Here is a 21,211-nt window from a genome sequence, read left to right as displayed (position 1 = left end):
AGGGTGGTCTCGGATGATATCTCTCAGGATGAAAACACTATAGGAGGACGGCCAGCTGTCACATACTGATGGACACGATTCTGGTCTATGTGGCAGAATTTGTTATTGCTATCAGATAGCAGAAACTTTAGTAGAACCTGCAGGTGTGAAACGTGCTAGCATAACCCAATCTGTCGGTCATCGCTTCACCATTTGAACTTGCAGTGACCCTGCGCAGCGACGAAACACATCTCATAAAGAAGTATAAGATATGCGTACATAGAATAAACGCGCAGCCCGAGTGCATGCGGCGCGTGGCGGGAGCTTTCCACAACGTGAGGTGCAGTAAGGAGCGTGCGTGGTGTATGCGGTACAGGGATACGTCAGAGGTATGATAACACGCGTGGCATGTACGAAGTATGAGCGTGTGTGGTGTGGTGTGTCTGTTATTCGAGACGTGCGAGTCATGCTTGTTATGGAAGTCTCTCCAACGATCAACCGAGTTGTTCCGAATCTGAAAAGAGGCTCATGCAGGTTCAAATCCAAATCCTATAACTCCGATTCGAAATTAAGCGAATTCTGACATGAGCCCATAGCTCTTGCATACTCGAATGACCTGGAAGAGTAAGGATAAAACAAATCAACATCGCGCGCGAGATGGAATCCGATATTCAACGCAACGCAACCCTTCGTGCGCACACACTGTAACTTACTCACGTATACAGATAAGCGACCATATCCTCCCTCCTCCAAAACCCCAAATCCTACTCCCTGGCCCTCGCAATCTTCTTTGCAAGGTCTTCATGTACACCGTGCCCGCTCGAGTCCGCAAATGAGGAGGAACGCCTCGTACAGGTCAGAGTAGTCAGTTTGGATGAAGATGTAATGCACCCAGGGGGGCGATGCGGTGGGTGAACCTTTTTGGGTGGAAAAAGGGAGGAAAGAAAACGTCAAGAAGAATTAAAACACGACAAAAAAGGACACGCACCATTCAGGATACACCGTAGACTTGAACTGAACCCCACGCGATCGACGAGTATATCGTATATAGTAAGAACGACAGTGACAAGAACTTTGACAAAATGTAAGCTCCAACGTAGCAAAGGTATAGTCGTTGATTCACTTTACTGTTTCCTAGCGTTCCATCACGTTTCAACTCCTCTGTTCCCGTCTCTAACAAACGTGCACTTGCACGGGGTATTTGAAAACAAAGCCTTCCATGTATTTTGTCAGTCCACCATAACGGAGTGCTTGAAATAGAGGAAGAGTTCCAATTTGAGCTTCTAGAACGGGGACCTGTAGAGAAGACATGGGGACTCGGATCACAAGAGCGGTGCGATAAGAAAGCTGTAGCGGAAACTGTGAAGATCCGGTATGTATACGCGAACTTTCAATTTCCGCGCTCAACATAATGACAAGACCTGGAAAACCCCGTCAGGTGCAAATCTGCTTCTCATGTACAGCGGCGGTTCAAAACATCAAGTCAACTTTCTAGCACTCGCCAACGCCAACGATGATTCGTCTGCACGAAAGGCGTCACCTTATACTCAATCAACTCAACCTACAACTCGGTTTGTTCATTACCTATCTCTTTGCTTGTCCAGAATACCCGTCATCTAGCTCTCAACATCAGTGAATGCGGCGGCGTGCGCCCTACCGCACCAAACTCTACTCATCCATCGTCTTCGCTGCCTTTGTCTTTCTTCGGTGATTGAGGGTGAGCTCTTAGCGCCTACGCTCTCATATGGTCACCATTGTTCTTTGCGAAAGCCTGCCTTTGCCAAACTCATCGTGCTGCTGCCGACACACTGTCACCAAGTTATTCAACATTGATGTTTCCGGCCTCAACCGCATCTCCCCCAGGTATGGAGGATTGTACTGCTCGTATCTTATTGGCATGATCATCGCAGGTGTTCCAAAATACGAACTTGCGCCGGTACACCACTCCTATCAGCCACCATCATCCTCGCTGTCCGTTTCAAAATCCTTCGTTGAAGTTGGATGAGCTTTAAAAAGCATAGATACGTGTCTTGTCCAATTGTGTGTTGTCTTTCTTAGAGAGTGTTATTTGTATCCATAAATCACATTCCGTCCAGTGCTATCCACTAAGTGAAATAAGGCTACATAAGCATTCCGTCGTTTTCCTAGTGCGACTGGTGAAAGCAGGAAGTGGCAGGGGAGGGCTTCGGGAGGTCACGCTCTGGTGCGGGGGTCGAAGCCAGCGTGAGGCCTCGAAGCTTCGAGGTAACACCAGGTTTGATAAAGTTGAGTTGGAGGTTAGCCAAAGGTTAGCTGTGGTAGCCTGGTAGGCAGCGAGAGACCGCGACTGCAGGCCGGGCGTGGTGTGCGGCAGTAATGGACACGCGATGGACGCGATGACAAGATACTTGACCTTATACATGAGCAGAAAATACCTTACCGAGCGGTGCTGGAGGTCTTGACCTCTGCTATAAGTGAGGTAACGCACGTACAATGTTTTCGAGAGCTTTGGGCCGAAGTGGTTCGAAGTTCGAAAGGGTGACAGGGGAACATAGTACTAGTACGACTGCAAAGCTGTCGTTGAGTTTGTTACGATTTTGACCTAGTCAAATGACGAGATAGATATGTGGTGATTGTGATACACTAATTTCAAATATGGCTGATGCCCTTAGTACATGCAGCTGCCTAGGTACACAGCTATGATACCAATTGCCCACTGCCCACTTATTCTAGATAGGCAGGCTTCGAGTTGGGCATTTGCCGGGTTCACACACTGCAATCGATTCTAAGGCTACACCAACGCTTCTCCCTGAGTCAGACTCACATTCAAGTTCACCTTCCCTCATGGATACTTCAGAGATAAGAGAGAAAATCGGCCGCTTTCGAATCCTCGTTGTAGGAAGAGCGAATGCAGGAAAAACTACCATCCTACAGCGAGTTTGCAACACACGGGACGACCCAGAAATCCACAACAGCGCCGGGGTAAAGGTAGGCCCATCACATTGCTACTAGACAGGAAGATGGTACTGACACATTGACATCAGATCGATCTTGCAGTTATAGAGGCATCCAGAGAGGTGTGTTGTGTTCTTAGTCGACGACAGGAACTGACGTGCTCTCAGCGTGGACTGCACGACATTGAGAACGAAATGGTGTTTCGAAGCAATCCGGGCTTCGTTTTTCATGATTCACGCGGGTTTGAGTCAGGCGGCAAAGACGAATTTGAGAAGGTGAAGGAATTCATCGCTGGCCGTTCCAAGGAAATCAAGATAACAAATCGACTTCATGCGATATGGTAATTGTAATTGATCAGTCTCGACATGGGCTATCTCACGGTTGCGACATAGGTACTGCATCCCAATGGACGAAGCACACAGGTCGTTCACTGCAGCTGAACAGAAATTCTTCTCCGAGTGCGACACAGGAACCAGTAAGCTTTCGCATCCCACCCTCGTCGACATTCGACTGACGCGCAGAATCACACTTCTCAGTTCCAGTGATCGTAGTGTTCACAAAGTTCGACGCCCTCTACGACATAGCATACTCACAACTGAGGAAGGAAGGAAAATCTCTGAAAGACGCTCGAGAACTGGCCCCGAAACGCGCCGAAGAAACATTTCCAGATGGACCCCAATTGAAGTTTCTCCAGGGCGTCCGATGGCCTCCAAAAGGTCATGTATGCCTTCCTAGTGAGTCGGTTTATGGTCGAGTTGCGATACATGATGACTGTTGATCCATCAGATATGAACGAGGATAATGCAGATTGTGGGGCGCTGATTGAACGCACGGCTGGAACTTTGAACGATGAAATGCTGGAGCAACTATTCGTCTCAACTCAGCAGACCCACTTGGAGATCTGCATGAGATATGCAATCAAGAGGTAACTACTCATGGTCTCATTCGCCTGCCGCAGGTGTTACAACTGATATTGTCCAGGACGCTCCCAAAACATCTTGACTCTGTAAAGAGTACAACTGAAGGATACAAGGAGATAGTAGGGACCTTGGGCAACTGGTTTCCTCATATTTATGTAAGATTATTGGAAAGTTCAAAGGTTGCTCTCATTTATATTGAGTGTTTGCTTGTAGGCAGTACGTCTGTTAATCCTCGTTCGAGCAAGAGCCATGCTGATCCAAGTCGTTGCCCACCCTTCGCAGTGGGTGAGTCCGTCGATCCTCGTTCGAGCAAGAGCCATGCTGATCCAAGTCGTTGCCCACCGTTCGCAGTTGGTGAGTCCGTCGATCCTCGTTCGAGCAAGAGCCATGCTGATCTATGTCGTTGCCCACCGTTCGCAGCATGTGAGTCCGTCGATCCTCGTTCGAGCAAGAGCCATGCTGATCCAAGTCGTTGCCCACCCTTCGCAGTGGGTGAGTCCGTCGATCCTCGTTCGAGCAAGAGCCATGCTGATCCAAGTCGTTGCCCACCGTTCGCAGATCGTGAGTCCGTCGATCCTCGTTCGAGCAAGAGCCATGCTGATCCAAGTCGTTGCCCACCCTTCGCAGGAAGTGAGTCCGTCGATCCTCGTTCGAGCAAGAGCCATGCTGATCCAAGTCGTTGCCCACCGTTCGCAGGAGGTGAGTCCGTCGATCCTCGTTCGAGCAAGAGCCATGCTGATCCAAGTCGTTGCCCACCGTTCGCAGAGAGTGAGTCCGTCGATCCTCGTTCGAGCAAGAGCCATGCTGATCCAAGTCGTTGCCCACCGTTCGCAGTATGTGAGTCCGTCGATCCTCGTCCGAGCAAGAGCCATGCTGATCCATGTCGTTGCACATCGTTCGCAGGCAGTGAGTCTGTCGATCCTCCGAGCTCCATCCATGCTGACCCATCAATAGGAAACACTTAGCAACGGTCACTGTGTAATGATACAGTCCAAGGTACTCTCTGTGGTATGTCCAATCGGTGGCAGATTGTACACATTTCTCATGTTGCGAATCTGCCAGTCCTCCGGCTCATCACCCTTGGAGAGTATTGTTCAGCTCATTTCTGGTGAATTTTGATGCTACGTCATGATGAATCCCCTTATTGTTGACCGTCTAGCTGCTGTCATTATCTTCGAGCACTCTTTCTATATTTTCGACCAGCGGCCCTATCTTCAGGACAGGCAGAATTCTGATCCCTGCTTTTACGTCGCTCTGGAGCAGTACATGCCATCTCCTCATGCAGCTGCTGTCAGGGAAGGTGTGAGCGTAGCCGTCCACGCATTCCAAGGACGCTCGTCTACTTCGAAAGTCAAGCGATTGTTTGGACGCTTCCAGCCAGGAACACAATCCATTCGTGACTCCCAAAAGATGGAGTTGGTCGACACAATTGTTAAAATTGCTTTAGAGCATCGTCTGCGTATGTTTAGATGTTATTCTGTGGCAGTAATTCCGCTGATCCGTCGTCTTCAGCAAGACCTCAACAACAAGCAGTGCAACACAACACAGATGGTGTTCCGAGTGGAGCTAACGTGTCTTAGCAGTGGATGTACGTTTCTTGAATGATCTGTTGAGGTAGTCTCAGGAGGTGGAATTGTACGAAGTGGTTGCACGATCACGAAATATAGCGCTTTCTCTGGTATGGTGTACGGGTGTTTGAAGCATGTGAGTCGCCCTCAGCTGGGACGGTGGTGAGATCTACTGGGCTTGATGATTTTCTTGGTCCGATTCAAGTGCATTGAGGTCGGGTATGCTCTACGTACGATTCTGCTCCACAACCTATCTCAACTTGCGTCGTTATTTTTTAACAAAAGATTCAATTTATTGTCATTTCAGCGTTACAAGATATAACAACGCATGTAACATCCCTATCAACGTCAGTGACACTAGTTGGTAGCTGAGCCTGGCTATTGGATAGATAATAGCCTTCGAAATCAAGCAGCAGACACACGTTGAAAGTTTTCATTCTTTGAAAGACAGTGCGTAGGTTACTATGGCTCTGGATTATAAGCCAAGGGTGGATATCGTGATCTATCATCCGTGCGCTCTGTGCACCCCCAGGACCTACGGTTAGAACTGCATCATTCTCGTTTTCACTAAACAATAAGTTCATCGACCGCATGCATTATCCTCTGGAATCTAAATGCATCTTTTCGAGGGACTGAGATGACGCCATTGTGAAAAGGAAAAATCGACTTACAAGATGTCTGTATTAGGTCCAAGGAGAAATTTGCAGTCTTGGATGTCGCTTATGCCATGGTCTTCGGTGTAACCTGAAGCCTTTTCATGCGTATCATATCAACGTACGAGAGAGCGTCTAAAGAGGACCATGAGAAACACTCGCCTTTCTGATCAGTCTAACGAGTTGAATCCCGTGTGAGTTCTGAGCTTGCTGCGACCGACGGCCATTATGATAACGTCCGACGTCGCCAAGTGTCAGCATCCCCGTGTACAAATCAAGACATGGACAAAAATCGATGGGGTCGAGTTATGATACTGATACAAGAAATCGAACAGTGTTGGCGATCAGCGTATCGATTTGCAGTCGGGCCATCCTGTTACTGCTTTCGTAAGCCGGACGGAGGGACGGTTGAGTCTGCCTTATGAGATGAACACGGGAAAAGATGCGTGGCAGAAGACATCAGCTGTGGGTACCATCCGAAATGATACTCCCAATCCACGCTACATTTTTCCCTCTGCTGCTCCCTTCTGCGTATCATGCTATAACAGCGGATGCAGCAAGTAAGTGTAACCCTCCCCTCTGCATGATATGCCGATATTCTCATACACGAGCGCTGACATATCTGATGAGGAAGACAAGGTCGAAGATGCCTGTCATTGAGCTGATGACGACGGGTGTTGCAACGTTGGCTGCTGACACGAACTTGATAAGTCCCATGTTTCCTAACTCTTGCTATGAAGTTGGATCCGTTCCACGCGGATGCAGGCATTAGCGCGGACCACTCGTGGTGAAGTCCTGCGGGTGGATGATGGGAAGGCGAATGTAGGGTGCTTGTACCCTCCGATGGATGCGGAGGCTTATGTGGACTGTTGGTGCCGTGGGTAGGCTTTCGCCTTGAAGGAGCAGAGATACGATTGGTGAAAGGAGGCTGGAGGCAAGGACCTTGGGACTGGGATTGCGTGCCCAGATGGCCGGTACATAGTCGCTTACGCCGGAGTTCGAGTAATTGATGAATAAACTGAATTGATTGGACAGGTATGTAGCGTGCGGATGATGGATAGCATTCTGAATTCATGAGTAGAGTCGGACGATGATGGAATTTAAGCGTGCGAGGAGATAATTCAAAGTGGGGTGCCGCCCCTTCGAATTCAAAGCGCATGATATGATAAATTTATTATAAAACGAGTTGCTACTCAAGTATTTGATTAAAAACTCAGTTTTTAACACTGGAGCTAGATCAGCGTTGATCTGGTCATATTTGTCTAGGAGCTGTACATCGTCCGAGTCATCGATATCCAATGAGACAAAAGTTTCATGGACGCATATTTATGAATATTAAATAATGTATTGATTTTGACTTTGGTACGTTCGTATACAGACCATAAATTCACACGAACTTCTGCCCTCTACCGAAGGAGAAGAACACCTTCCTGCTCTCGTATAGCTATCGGCTTAATGTTCGATCGCGTCCAACACAGTCCCCGAGAATGCTATAGATGTAGATGCTGCAACAACACAGGTCAACCACTCTGTGAATATTGTCCTATATGAATGCTGCACGACGACAAGCGACTAGGTATATCGAGTCATTCGAACTTTCGACAACCCCTCAAACTCAAGCTTAGTGGACCACAAGCAAGACTAGGCACAGCCGATCATTTTCAGATAAATTCAAACACCCAAGTCGCTCGAGCAGTACTAAAATTTGTCTAAAACAACAGTACTGATTGACGAACTAGATATTGCACCATGAACCATGACACCAAAGCGAAAGGAGAAACATGACTCACTGTCGCGGTGCCCTGCTCTGGCTTCCTATTGAGCGCTCGACCTTCAACCGACTATCCCTGGCAGTTGCGAGCGCCCTAAGGCGCGCAGGTCAGTCTTGTGGTTGAATCCTAGTTGCACAGCGACCTGCTCATACTCACTCCATAATCGTAACAAATCATGTCCTTGCAGCAATCGGAATCTACAGTGCAATATTGACCCGTGTTCCCACATGCACTGACAGACATAGATGCTGTCAAAGCGACGACGACGGCGAGGAGGGAGAAACGCATTTTCTGTGCGAGATGTTATGGAATACTCTGAGGGGGATCTCGGATAATATCTCTGAGGATGAAGAATCATTATAGGAGGACGGCCAGCTTTTATATTGACGAACACGAATCTGATAGATTCGGCACAATTGTTGTTGCTAAGATGGCTGAAATTTCGGCAGAACCTGCAGGTGTGTTGAATTACAAACATTGTGTCGTGACCCAATTCTCTTCATGGCCTTATATCCATCTTCAGACACTCATGTCTATAAATGCACCGCATACCTTGGCGGTAAAAATTGAACGTTTGAACGCTAACCGCAGTGCAGAATTGGGAGAAGGGGGTGATGAACTTCATATCAAAGAGGCTCCGTCGAGTCGCAAGATGGGTAATTTGAAATTCTGCTTCTGAGCTGACGATGAGTCAATTGTCCATGAAATTGTGCATAATGATAGGTGATCCCCACCGTAATGGCAAAGGCTTTCGAAAGCTCTAGTAGCAAGTGTAAATGAAGTACAATACATAAATAAACTAGCGTTACACCAGGTCAAGGTCATGTCATACACACTTCAGCTTTGGCTGCCTTCGCCGACTGAACAGAATACAATGGTACGCCATCCTGCTCTGGAGTGTCCATTCGCTCCATGTCGACTCCATCTGTTATATCTGACAAAAATACTATAGACGTAGGCGCTGCAGATGTTGCAGTAACGCGGGTCGACCACTCGCGTGTGATTGCCCGCCCCCGTGCTACGCAGATGATAATGAGCAGTTGAGAAATGCCCTAGATTCCAGATGTTCAAGTTAGCATCAGAGACGCAGGCCACACAGGCTTTTGTTTGCTTACCTGAACACTGGTAATGGATAAGTTGAATAGATTCGAGACGCCGTCAGAATTCGACGCAGTGGAAACTATAAGAATCACGCAGAAAACAGAGTATAACATGGCGGACTCGATGACAACTTCCGATAACCCTTCAAACCCAAGCTTAGTGGACCACAAGCAAGATTGAGCACAGCCGATCATTTCCAGATAAATTCAAACATCCACATTGCTCGAGCAGTACTAAAATTTGTCTAAAACAAGAGTACTGATTGGTGAACTAGTTATTGTACCATCAATCATGATACCAAAGCGAAAGCAGAAATATGACTCACTGTCACGACGTGCCGCTCGGGCTAAGGTCCTGCTCAATTTTCAATTGACTAGTACCCGCAGTAGTGATGACCCTAAGGCATTCAGGTGAGTCATGTGGTTCAACCTTGGTTGCGCAGCGACCTGCTCATACTCACACCATCATTGTGACAGATCAAGTTGTCAGTAGAGCAGCAATCCTGATTTGTTGCGCAAGATCCACCCAGGTCCGAACATGCACTGACAGATATAACTGTTGTCAAAGCAACAACGAGGAGGAGGAGGGAGAAGCGCATTGCCTGTACGAGGTGTTTTCTAATATTTTCGAGGGAGATCTCGGATGATATCTCTGAGGATGAAGAAACATCATAGGAAAACGGCCAACTTTTATATCCTGCATATACTTATGGGAACGACTCTGATCGATTTGGCACAACTGTTGTTGCTAATATGACAGAAGGTTTGGCAGAACCTGCAGATGTGTTAATACAAACATCGTGTCATGACCCGATCTCTCGGTCATCGCTTCATCAGTTGAACCTGCAGTGACCCTGCGCAGCGACAAAATAGCGGAGCTAGAGTATAACAAGACGGACTTTTAGTATCACAACCATCATTCTTGTACAGGGTGATATGAAGAACTATTCAGCACACAAGCAGAGCTTGTGCAAGACTAGACGAGGAGAGGTTGGGATAATTAAGAATACCGAGGGTGGAATGGAAATGGAGACTCCGAGATAGGGTAGAGCAGGGGTGCGGGTATGGTGTCGATTATAGAGACCCACACGTACACCGTGCATACCTGTTGCGGTTTACGGTATTGGACGGGTATGGATCCTTGACTTGCCTGAGGGTGCGAGGGTCAAAATTTTATTACTCATAAGGTTCATCGAGTGGCAATGTTAATTCAGAGTGATAATCGACGCCACTAGCTATGCTGATTTGCCAGTAAAATGATATTCCATGAGTTCGGACAGAAGCAATGATTTGTAGTACCCAAGTTCTGTACGAGTTAGGAGTCCAATGGGTTGTGAAGAAATTCAGGATACTATTCACCTTCCTCTCATGCGCCACTCAAAGAAGGCTGATGAGTCTTCCATCCAATCATACTCGTCAAAATCGTCTTCGATAGCATCATCTCTGAAGTCTGTCAGCCAGGCAGTTAAGAAGAGTGTGAATGTGCTTACCCGTCATTTGAAGAGAGTGAAAACTGTCCTGCTCCAAGTCTCGGAAAAGACATGCTCATCACTGCTAGTACTATCATCCCCCGAACCATTGGTAATCGATGTTGATGCCATTGACACGGGCCCGGTCTTATGACGAAGAGGACCTAGATGTGGAACTTCGTAAGACTTGGACTTCTGCTTCACCTGTGACTCCCACTTAACGACCGTAATTATAGTTGATAATAGATGGGATTCGCACCTGTAAGACAAGGCGGATATAAGCGATCAGAGCCTCCTCTGATATCTCTTGAATAGCGAGGGACTTTATATAGCGCTGTAGGATTAAGAGCTAAGTGCCGCCGGCATATCGGTAAACGCCGCGACGTGTTCCTGACGTCGCTTAAGGTGCCGGACTTTCGAGTTCGCTGTGCGACACGATGAGCTCGAGTATCTCGCGATGACGTGGATGGATTGATGGCGCGTTTTGCGCAAGTGAACATTAAAATACGTAAATCAGTCATATTTGTCCATACAATGTGTTAACTATGCTATACTACTCTTCATCAGCGTGGTCATGAAGTTCCAGACGCGAGAAATCATCGGCGACACGGAGGACATCCTGCAGGCTTCTCGATGCCTCCTCTTCCACCTCCTCTTCCTGTTCCTCCTCATCCAAGTCATCTGGAGTATCCGGCACCACTGCAGATCGTCTATCATTAAAAGGTGGGTGCCCTGCCAGTAGTTGTGATGGGACCTGCGCGTTGGGTGTACTGGAGCTTTCTCCAAGACCTGTATTAGTGCTCATACCTGGGGCTATGGTCCCGCTGAAGCCAGGAAGGTTCGAAATGTCATAGAGCCGCTTCAGGTGACGCGAATTAAACCGTCCTCGAACATTGCGATGTATAGCGATTTGGTTGGCGAGAGTTGGACTGACAGACTTCAACTGATCCTCGCATGCCCGCAGATATTTGTCTTCGTCTTGAATGTACGTCACTAGGCGCCGTACCTCCACATTCAAGCGCTGAATTTCCTCCCGCGCCCGACACATCTTGAAATAGAGATCCATCGCTCTGCGAGCAGCAGCCGATGCCCAAGGCCGTTGAGAGATGTCTGCACGCGTGTCGCGCAAGAGGTCAAAATCAGCGAGAAACGCATATTCGACGACCTCTTCCCACTTTAGGGTTTTGCGGGCAGGGTACATCGAGCTGGCGATAGAGTTGTACGTGGTAAGTGCAGATCTAATGGCGATGGAACGAGCCTGGAGTGCTTTAGCGATATGCTTCCGTAGTTTATACCCTTACATGGTATTGGAATTAGCACGCGCAAGTAAGATATAGCTATTAAAAACTCACCTGTACCCGCTCGGTTCATCTTTGTCAACTCAAATATGCGGGCAACAATCAATCCCTCGAGACGATCCAGAGCACGCTGGTATTTCCGGTTTGCCACGAGTCTTCCAACCTTCTGCCACTGCGTGTCTTCTGCCACCCAGCGTTTCTCGACCTCCAGCTTACACTCGAGTACTTGAGCGAGTTTCAGGTGCCTGTCGTAATCCTCAAGAGCGTGCCGTCGCGCACTCTCGGCTTTGCGGGTATTTTTTACCTGCCCATCGTATGATGCACCCTCGAGGTGAGATGAGTCCTGGAACGCTGTCATTGCAGCATCCAGAGCCTCCCTGTACAATTTGTGTTAGTGAGCGCGAGGCATATACCTCAAGAACTGAACTTACTTGCTCGCAGCAAGATTTGCCAGCGTTTTCCAGTATTCCATCTGCAACGTTTCGTCCGCAGGTTCTTGCGTCAGACCTTGTAGATATACCTTCTCTTCCTCCAGCCAGCGCTCGAACACAGTCTCGTCTGCGACTTTGAGATCCCGCATAAGGTTTGGTAGGGTCGTGCTACCATCATTCAGTATGTCGAGCGCTTGCCTGTAGTTGTTGTATAAAAAATCGGCTGAAAAGGATTATGTCAGCACAGATCACGTTTTACAATGAGACAGCTTACATAGATTGGCATACACTTCGAAGTCATCGTTGTGTTCGAAATATGTGTCGATGGCTTGTTGTCGATGGAATACGCTGGCATAACGTAGTGCGGACGCCAATGAATTGGACTTCGAGAACGTTCGTTCGCATACCTCCAGGTCCTCGAGTCCCAAACCTTTGATGTAAGTAGTAAGCGAGAAAAGTTGGCACAATCGCCTGTGCGCATGTCCGTGGAAGGCGCCGACAAGGCAAGTGTGATGCAGAGACCGTGCAAGGGGTCCAATAGAACTATTATCGAGCGTGGTCCTGAATTGACAACCGATGTCATACCCGCCACCCAAATTGCTTCCAAATACCTCCAGCAACTTCGAAACAACGGCCAACGGATACTTCGCACTGTAAAACAATTGTGAATTTATTAACAACGTACCCAAAAAAACTTACAGCTCGCCACTCTGTATCATATCTGCAACGAGCAGAGTGAATCCATGTCGGCACACGGCCACAAAAATGCCCGTCTCATCGTAAATACCCCATGCTTTCTTCGTCTTTGTATCGTCCATATTCTTCCAGCGTCCTTCACACGAGTTCTCGGCATGTATAACCTAATAGTTAGTATTAGCCGTGACCAACCCAAATCAAAGTGCCTCGTACCTCATCATCCGCAGTAGCGGAGTCCCGCGCGAACTGATCTACATAAGTGCGAGATAGATAGCGGTTGCTTGTGAGTTGCTGTCCAGTTGGAAGCTCTGAAGATGCGCCGAGAGAGTCGTCAGTATCTAGAGATCTTCGAATGACTCTTTTTAAAGAGTCGTTGCCGTCCATGGCGTAAAGCAAGCTAAAAGTCAACTTGGGTTCATCCATTAGTATGTATGTGCATGCGGGGCAGGCGTGTTTCAGGCGAAAATCGGGTGAGTCACGTTGTAATGACTCAGCTACCATGGCTGCCACGGAACGTCGAACTTGAAGATATAAGTCGAATGCAATAGAGAACTGACGAGATAAGTGTCTGTGGAATGCAACCTGCGCATGATAAGATATCAGAATATCAAAACAACTAAAACGACATACACCATGTAAGTCACAAACAGTTTTTACGAACGCTTGAATTGACATTTGAGGACTCCTGAGATGTGCTACACGATATAAGTCGAGTGCTTCGGTGGTGATGCCCACGGTTGGCGATATAGGAGAACACGGCATTACGCCTTGACGGACCAGCGCAGAGCTGATGGTGGTGTCTGTTGACAAGATTCGAAGACTGACTTTCTCAGCGTCTACAATGAGCCGGACATGCCGTCATCAAATCGTAAGCAAACAACAACAGATCGGATCACTTACAGAACACGTCTATCACGCTGATTGACCATTGGCCACAGTTAGAGTCACTCCCCAACCCTTCCTTCTCCAATCTCTCAAAAAAACCTCTGAAGGCGTCCTCACATTTGGTCAGACTCCACACAAGGTACGCGTCGGTCATCACAACCATCTGCTCAGCAAACGCATTGTTCCTGCGGAGGACGCGATCACGACGGGTGCGTTTATTCACGCGTTGTACACGATTGTTGCTGCTCACAAAGGTACGTCACATTTACGGTAAATACTCACCAACACTCACATTTTCCAAAAGTCTCCTAAAACCTCTCTTGCAAGGTCAGTGAACTCGCCACCAGCGTGACTGATGGCGAGTGACTCGGTCCCATTCCAGATATCGCCAAAGCTCATATCTTCGAAGTCTTCCTGGCAGTCCTCTATGGTATTGGTGTCCTCTTTTAGCGCTTCGAGAGCGCGACGCTCTTCCAAACTCATAGCTTTACAAGAGGTGAGGGTTTTTTTTAAGTATTTGAATTAACATTAAATACCTTGTAGACGTGCTTGCCGCCGCTCATTGGAACTTGCCGCTTGCTGAACCAGCTGTGTGTGTTTGAGCACCTTGGATACGCAATTGACTGGCAATCCATTCTTGTCCCTCGATGCCCCAATGTGCCGAATGGATCGCAGAGAGAGGTTTGTGCGGACTCGCTGGTGTACTCTACCATTCCGTGCCATTCAAACATTTGTGCTACTAGTACTGTAGGTCAGGTCCTATCTATTCTTCACGTGACTGATTATCTGTAGCACTCCGACCAAGTCCGAATTCACGACATCACTCCTACGATGTCGACATCATCTAGTAGCCACCCTACCCAGGGTGATCATATCCAGGATTTGCGCACTTTGCTGCAGGAGATGACACTATCAGGTGAGTGTTGTCCTCATTCAAAACTAACATGTTCACACTCAATAACAGAGTCGTCGTTTGACACCGTCACTTGGAGCCGCAAGACAACTGAAGAGTCTATCACACTGTCAAGATCATCGCTCCCGCAATCCAGATGTTCCAGCACTCGTTCTTTCCCCAAAAAAACAGTGCCCATTCCTCCTACCCCACCTCGCATGTCTACCCCACCCCACCCCCAGCCTCAGGCTTTGCAAACGGTCACCCAGACACCCTGCCAAGTCACAGCAGTTCTAAAACCTAGCGATATCCGTCCTCCACGAGCTGATGAGGTACCTGAGGGATTCTGGGCGATAACAGTCGGGCAGGAAGTTGGTGTGTTCTACCGCTGGTAAGCCGAGTACCTGTTGGCGTGTGTTGAATAATTGTTGATGTTGTGGTTAGGGCTGACGTCGCTGAATGAACAAATTTCGTCAGTGGTAATGTTCAGAAAGGGTACCCGTCATTTCAGCAAGCATTGACTGCATACGCGGTCAAATATGACGAAGGCAGAGTCCGGGCAGTTCCACTGCCAGGTGGTCCTTTCTGGCCATCCCCTCCAGAGTCCTCGCCCAACATTCCTTCACCTGTAGACTCATCTGCGAGTTCAGACTCGCATGATCTGTGGTCGCAGCTTGAGGACTTGACAGAGACAATGAGCCAACTCTAACAATTGCTACATAGTTGTTACTTAGTTTTGATTGCGTACCGTACATGTATTGGTTTGAAAAAATGAAATTGCGCAATGTATTTTACTGGTGTTTGTGTTGTGCGGCCATGTGATGTGCCTCAAGCTTAGTACTGGTAACTACCAGCGAGTTCAAGTTCATACAACCTAGTATACAATGATCTAGGAATTAATTCTACGATCCTGCAACGGTGACTAAGTGTTAGATGTACTACCAGCGCCATTAATGCAGCATTTGTCAGAATATATATTCACTAAATAGTGTAGCAGTGCAGCATGCACAGAATATCAGCATATGTTGGTCAGTGTCACTAGCACAATTGCATCACGCATCGAAACTACTTACAGTCCCGCCGTAGTCATAAACGTTCCACACAACCACCACAACATTATTTCAGCTTCGGGTCAAGTATGTATGTCTGCCTCTGCCTAATAAATATTTCACTTTTTTCAATATTTTCTGATAGTGTTGTGTTCACGGGCCCGAGCCTCCGCACACCAATGTTCGATATATGTTCGCTAGTTGTAAGTGGTCATAAACGTTTCACGAAGCACCACAACATTTTTTCAGCTTCGTGTTGAGCGTACATACTTGCCTCTGTCAAATAAACATTTCGCCTTGTTCAATATTTTCCAACAGCATTGCATTCACAAGCCCAAGCATCATTACACCTATGTTCGCTACATGTACGCTATGGTTCGTTATAGGTTCACTATGCTCATACTATGTTCGCCATGCGTTCGCTATGGTGGATGGTGTATAATGATATTAAAACTTATCAAAGTCAAGTGCGCATGTTGATCCTGCCAGTGGTGATGAATTGAATACTATAATCAGTCTACAGTATCGATGTATCTAGTTTAACCTCAATGAATTTTATCTCTGACATCAGGGAGACGAGCAAATCGTACAATAGAATGCTGTCGTACTTGAGGCGCTGCCTGCAATAAGGGCAGTTGGTGTGTACAACCTCCCGGATACTATCCAAAATCATTTTCCCCTCTGAAACATGCTGCGCACATTGATCCAAGAAAATATTAGCCTCACGTCCCCCCTTCGCCTCAGCATGCGCGAGCGCTTCCTCGTATGCTTCACCCCACGTGTCTTCTGCTGATAATAACCATTCCATTCGCCACATCCGGACCTGAATCTCAATGTTATCCAGCGTTTGAGGGTTGCAGGTGCAGGGCAGATCGTTTTCCATCGTGAGCACTGAATCATCGTTGGCGTCCCAACTGTCATCGCGGGCGTCCCAACTGTCATTGCGGGACAGTTCTTCACACACTGACTGTGGGTCTTCGCAGCCATCATCAAGTAGCGATGATGTGACAGGTGCCTTTTGCTCTTCAGCGAGTTTTTTATTCTTCCTGTGGATCTATTGAGTGACTGACACCCGAGGTACATAAACGAGTCCTACCTTGCCCTATTGCTAAAAAAAACACGTGAGCATGCACAATAGAATTGCATGAGGGACGAACTCACAGAGCTACTCGAGCACGAGCTTTGGCGTTTTGGGCTTCTCGAACTCTGCGCAGCGTTGTGAGCAGATTTTTCAGCGACTCGAACAGATTGACCTACCCTGGCTTGGAAAGCCAACGTTGTGTAGCCACATGCTGCCTGGATGATGAGCTACGAGATCTCCCCCAAGTCGAATGTCCCTTTGAATACATAAGTTAGACAGGAAGATTCAATGAGAAGAATCGTGCTTACCATAGTTCGGCGGGAAAGAGTAAGAGACAACCTACCATCAGATATCGACAGCTGGCGATGATCGAGATATGTTCTGGCATCAAAATTCATTGATGGGCAAATATTTATCAAGGTACATGCCAATCTGATTAATGAGCCGGGTCAATGTAGCTAGGAAACAAAGAACTCGTACATTTGAATATGTTTGCCGAGGCTACCAGAGACAGACCAAAGAGCACGGCAGGAGTTCACTGTGATAGACTTGTATCTGTAGAAATGTCACAAGCCAGGTCAATGAGATGCGAACGTTCCGCATACCTTTTGATATATTCATCTAGACAAACACTATTCTCCCCTGCGACCCCCATTGCAGAGTCCAAATGCCAACCGCTATCCTGTTCACACTAATCGACTTAATGTCTAGAGGGCTGAGGGAAGACCGCTTGAAGCAGGCCACACGCAGTGGCTCAAACTTGGACCAACAACTCAGATTAGTAAGCACACCTCTGACGGTTGGAAACCGTCAGAGGTAGAATGTGCTTACTAATCTCAGTTGTTGGTCCAAGTTTGAGCCACTGCGTGTGGCCTGCTTCAAGCGGTCTTCCCTCAGCCCTCTAGACATTAAGTCGATTAGTGTGAACAGGATAGCGGTTGGCATTTGGACTCTGCAATGGGGGTCGCAGGGGAGAATAGTGTTTGTCTAGATGAATATATCAAAAGGTATGCGGAACGTTCGCATCTCATTGACCTGGCTTGTGACATTTCTACAGATACAAGTCTATCACAGTGAACTCCTGCCGTGCTCTTTGGTCTGTCTCTGGTAGCCTCAGCAAACATATTCAAATGTACGAGTTCTTTGTTTCCTAGCTACATTGACCCGGCTCATTAATCAGATTGGCATGTACCTTGATAAATATTTTGCCGATCCCACTGCTCCTCACTCATCAAACCAACTTCTACATTGTCAACCTCGCTCATCAAACTGGCATTAACATCGATAAATCAATTACCTCCCTCCTTCATTGTACCAGTATTAACATAGATGAATCTGTTGCGTCCCTCCCTCATACTACCGTTAATATTGAAGGTATGTCTCGATCAGCATTCGTGCCTTCACTAATATGTACTTGCCGAGTTCAAGATCTTACACCGATCTATGCGAAATTTTTTTTGACAAAATGGCGTGAAATGGCAGGACGCATGCGATGCGGTGTGTATTGTTTCATCTGTACCATCCGCCAAAATTTGAAGTTGTATCTGTGCCCACGTATTTTCTACCTACAGCCCCCAGTATGAGTGGCCTCTATGGAGTCGACGATTTCGATGCCAATGGCAATTTTCATTCAATCAACAGGATCAACTGGGACGACCCATCCCTATACACGATGCAGCTTACTAGGGACGAAATCGAAGCTCTTACCCACGACATACCAGCCACGAACATTCAAACAGATATCCCAACCCTTCCAGAGCTCCCCCCTGCTCGCACACCGTCACCTCAACCTTTTGGAACTTCAAGTCATGATGATGGCTCATGGAGTCCTACCGAAAGAGAGGTGCCGGACACGAGTGGAGAGATGCCGAAGTCACTCCGTGAGGCAAACATGTCCTCCTGGGCAGCGCGGAACCCAACACGAGCAATTATCCGCCCTCGGACGCCACCACCTCGACTAACAGATGCACAAAAGGCATCTCGAAAGATTAAGAGGGATCAGAAGATTGAGAGAACGAAACGCTTACATGATGCAGTTGCTGGATATCTGGACGCACAGAAGACACAGATTGAAGCACTCGCACTCGCTCATCACGTTACTCCGAAGCAAATCAATGACATCATCAGCAATCACACGCATTATCGCACCTCACGCAAGAGTCAATTGATCCACGCACTTATTCATGCCAAGGCAAAAGAGATGAATGCGGGTAAGTCGAATATTTTTTAACTCAATGGAGTCATGAAACTTATCTTGTCTCAACTAGATCGACCCACAGGCTCTCGATACTCAATGGCCGAACTCCGCGAGATGGTCATCACTGACCCCGAAACAAAAGACCTGACGAGGGAACAGAAGGAAGCTTACATTGCAGCGCTTGAGGAGCATCGTGAAAGAAAAGGTGTCAGTGTTCGGGCAAACAATCAGGCAGCTGCGCGAGATGTTGTAGCCACGACGGATAGGATCGTCAAAGAGGTAAGTTTGAATCTTAACAGGAATCAACTGAATTCATCTTTTTTCTTTGCAGCTAGATGATCTGCGAGTTCGGACCGGAGTCTATGGAATGCTATTTGTCGTCCGCGGTCACATCAACGACACCATTCAAAGCACGATGCACGGCACGGATAATTCTGAAGATTTTTGGGAGGATGTGTATGAGCACCCCATGGCTGACTTTCTCAGGCAATACGAACAATGGGCATGCACGCAGGATCAAAGTAAGTCCTTCTGATTCACATTATCTTTGTATCTTTGTTCACTGTGCTACAGATCTCAATGAACGTGACTCTTTGGAGGCCGTACGGAAGCAGGTACGGAAAATGATCCTCCGCGGGCTGGGTGAGTAATGACATTGCTTGCACTCGCTGTTTCAATCTAACATCATTTACAGTCTCAGTAACCGGCAAAAAAGATATCATGATGAACTACAGCAACTACGAAACAGCCATCGTCGAAACCTATGGGGTACGCCTTGTAGGATGGCCCCAGGGTGTTAACTTCACCAGCCCTTCAAATATCGGCACCGTGGGTGACATTCGTAGACTTCGGGATGCACTCAAGGCTCGAATGTGCTACTGGACCACTCTATCGCCTGCGGAAGTCAAGGCTCACACAGCTGAACTTGATGCGCGCCGGTCAGCTGGGGAGGTGGTTCGCAAGCTGCGAAAGAAGCGTTCGGATGCTGGAGTAGCTCGGAAGCGCAAGGTTCCGCCCACAACAAACAAGGAGAATGCAAGGTCATTGAAGAGAACAAAGGTGACCTCCGCTCAGCTTCGGGACGCCCCCAAAAGTGCTGAATTCGTAGAGTCGTCTAACGAGGATGAATAGTAGTATTACATAGCCTTACTCTAGTTTACGTATTTTAATGTTCACTTGCGCAAAATGCGCCATCAATCCATCCACGTCATCGCGAGATACTCGAGCTCATCGTGTCGCACAGCGAACTCGAAAGTCCGGCACCTTAAGCGACGTCAGGAACATGTCGCGGCGTTTACCGATATGCCGGCGGCACTTAGCTCTTAATCCTACAGCGCTATATAAAGTCCCTCGCTATTCAAGAGATATCAGAGGAGGCTCTGATCGCTTATATCCGCCTTGTCTTACAGGTGCGAATCCCATCTATTATCAACTATAATTACGGTCGTTAAGTGGGAGTCACAGGTGTTCTGCTTATACTATTATGTCAGTGCCTTACCGATTCAATACAAAAAATCTGAAGAAGAATTGGCGTTCACTTGTCTATTATATGACCCACGGGTCCGTGAAAAAACCCGCGGTATACCGCAAACACCGTTCATACCTGTCATATCCCGCGTTCCGGACCCGGACCTATCACACTCATCATTTCCGGATTTCCGGATCCGGCCGACTTCTATGTATCGTCCGGATCCGACCCGCGTCTAACTTCCGCGCCTTATCCCTTTGGTATTTCCCTTATCAGTTAGTACGCTTTATTTTCCGTTCCTCATTCATCTCCGTCTTCATTTTACTAAGTTCCGATAGACTAGTGATAGTCGTACCATATGTTTTCTTCATAGCTTTACATAGCTTCGCACTGCACTTACTATTCTCCGTTATGTCCTCAGTAGTATATAAAACCCTGTACATTCTCTGTAGTTAGTTCAGTTCGAATATCATATTAGACTCTGCTCATTCTCTCCTCCGTCCGACTTGAGTTTCTCTCTCGTCGACCTCCGCTCGTCTTAGGATCGACTCCTATAGACTTGACACCTCCGCCTCTACCTCTGGTAGTCCTCCGCTGTTTCCTTTCTAGTTCGGACTTCGTCCGGATTAGTCTTATCTCTTGTTTCCGAACGTCCGCCGGAATTCCCGCGCATCGGACATCGGACTCCGGACATCGCCCGACGCCCTCCGGACATCGTCCGGTAACCTTCGGACATCGTTCAACAACCCTCGGAAGTTAGGGGCACGTACTCGGGTAAGGGGCGCAGCGCACGAGCTGAAGCCAAGCCCTTCGGATCCG

The 21,211-nt window shown here is 47.7% G+C and overlaps 9 protein-coding genes across 9 annotated transcripts; 4 read left to right on the top strand and 5 right to left on the bottom strand.

The window, feature by feature from the left end:
• Positions 1-2,596: 2,596 nt before the first annotated feature.
• On the top strand, positions 2,597-4,259 carry HD556DRAFT_1055673 (uncharacterized protein). Its single transcript, XM_041296028.1, has 7 exons — positions 2,597-2,946; positions 3,003-3,253; positions 3,306-3,388; positions 3,450-3,647; positions 3,721-3,838; positions 3,895-3,993; positions 4,185-4,259. The coding sequence occupies exons 1-7, from the start codon at positions 2,803-2,805 to the stop codon at positions 4,189-4,191; spliced, it is 900 nt and encodes a 299-aa protein (XP_041153814.1). The 5' UTR covers positions 2,597-2,802; the 3' UTR covers positions 4,192-4,259.
• Positions 4,260-4,602: 343 nt separating this feature from the next.
• On the top strand, positions 4,603-5,567 carry HD556DRAFT_1054538 (uncharacterized protein). Its single transcript, XM_041296024.1, has 7 exons — positions 4,603-4,605; positions 4,668-4,739; positions 4,788-4,841; positions 4,896-4,941; positions 4,993-5,292; positions 5,346-5,386; positions 5,438-5,567. Exons 2-7 carry the CDS (start codon positions 4,704-4,706, stop codon positions 5,444-5,446), a joined length of 486 nt encoding a protein of 161 aa, XP_041153813.1. The 5' UTR covers positions 4,603-4,605; positions 4,668-4,703; the 3' UTR covers positions 5,447-5,567.
• Positions 5,568-6,237: 670 nt separating this feature from the next.
• Positions 6,238-7,550, bottom strand: HD556DRAFT_1054784 (uncharacterized protein). The gene has a single exon (XM_041296025.1). It carries the CDS (start codon positions 7,211-7,213, stop codon positions 6,431-6,433), a length of 783 nt encoding a protein of 260 aa, XP_041153812.1. The 5' UTR covers positions 7,214-7,550; the 3' UTR covers positions 6,238-6,430.
• Positions 7,551-8,475: 925 nt separating this feature from the next.
• HD556DRAFT_1055419 (uncharacterized protein) lies at positions 8,476-9,219 on the bottom strand. Its single transcript, XM_041296027.1, has 2 exons — positions 8,942-9,219; positions 8,476-8,878 (listed from the first exon to the last, which is right to left on the bottom strand). Exons 1-2 carry the CDS (start codon positions 9,119-9,121, stop codon positions 8,648-8,650), a joined length of 411 nt encoding a protein of 136 aa, XP_041153811.1. The 5' UTR covers positions 9,122-9,219; the 3' UTR covers positions 8,476-8,647.
• An 842-nt stretch (positions 9,220-10,061) lies between these two features.
• Positions 10,062-10,733, bottom strand: HD556DRAFT_1415509 (uncharacterized protein). The gene is made up of 3 exons (XM_041304313.1): positions 10,417-10,733; positions 10,286-10,369; positions 10,062-10,232 (listed from the first exon to the last, which is right to left on the bottom strand). Exons 1-3 carry the CDS (start codon positions 10,503-10,505, stop codon positions 10,103-10,105), a joined length of 303 nt encoding a protein of 100 aa, XP_041153810.1. The 5' UTR covers positions 10,506-10,733; the 3' UTR covers positions 10,062-10,102.
• Positions 10,734-10,948: 215 nt separating this feature from the next.
• HD556DRAFT_1278517 (uncharacterized protein) lies at positions 10,949-14,188 on the bottom strand (the record flags this gene model as incomplete). The annotated part of the gene is made up of 9 exons (XM_041299260.1): positions 10,949-11,691; positions 11,748-12,070; positions 12,125-12,347; positions 12,399-12,775; positions 12,824-12,984; positions 13,034-13,402; positions 13,451-13,656; positions 13,721-13,950; positions 13,998-14,188. The coding sequence occupies 9 exons, from the start codon at positions 14,186-14,188 to the stop codon at positions 10,949-10,951; spliced, it is 2,823 nt and encodes a 940-aa protein (XP_041153809.1).
• A 627-nt stretch (positions 14,189-14,815) lies between these two features.
• HD556DRAFT_1313501 (uncharacterized protein) lies at positions 14,816-15,306 on the top strand (the record flags this gene model as incomplete). The annotated part of the gene is made up of 2 exons (XM_041300800.1): positions 14,816-14,988; positions 15,075-15,306. 2 exons carry the CDS (start codon positions 14,816-14,818, stop codon positions 15,304-15,306), a joined length of 405 nt encoding a protein of 134 aa, XP_041153808.1.
• An 857-nt stretch (positions 15,307-16,163) lies between these two features.
• HD556DRAFT_1449732 (uncharacterized protein) lies at positions 16,164-17,125 on the bottom strand (the record flags this gene model as incomplete). Its single annotated transcript, XM_041307639.1, has 5 exons — positions 16,164-16,692; positions 16,743-16,754; positions 16,808-16,852; positions 16,904-16,983; positions 17,036-17,125. 5 exons carry the CDS (start codon positions 17,123-17,125, stop codon positions 16,164-16,166), a joined length of 756 nt encoding a protein of 251 aa, XP_041153807.1.
• A 1,493-nt stretch (positions 17,126-18,618) lies between these two features.
• HD556DRAFT_1248400 (uncharacterized protein) lies at positions 18,619-20,055 on the top strand (the record flags this gene model as incomplete). The annotated part of the gene is made up of 4 exons (XM_041298771.1): positions 18,619-18,937; positions 19,007-19,203; positions 19,256-19,449; positions 19,572-20,055. The coding sequence occupies 4 exons, from the start codon at positions 18,619-18,621 to the stop codon at positions 20,053-20,055; spliced, it is 1,194 nt and encodes a 397-aa protein (XP_041153806.1).
• Between the last annotated feature and the right edge of the window lie 1,156 nt (positions 20,056-21,211).

Source organism: Suillus plorans, assembly GCF_016647745.1.
Source record: "Suillus plorans strain S12 chromosome Unknown HD556scaffold_93, whole genome shotgun sequence".
In the NCBI taxonomy this organism is placed as follows: domain Eukaryota; kingdom Fungi; phylum Basidiomycota; class Agaricomycetes; order Boletales; family Suillaceae; genus Suillus; species Suillus plorans.
Note: the sequence above shows the minus strand (reverse complement) of the source record. Positions and strands in the feature narration are given on the sequence as shown.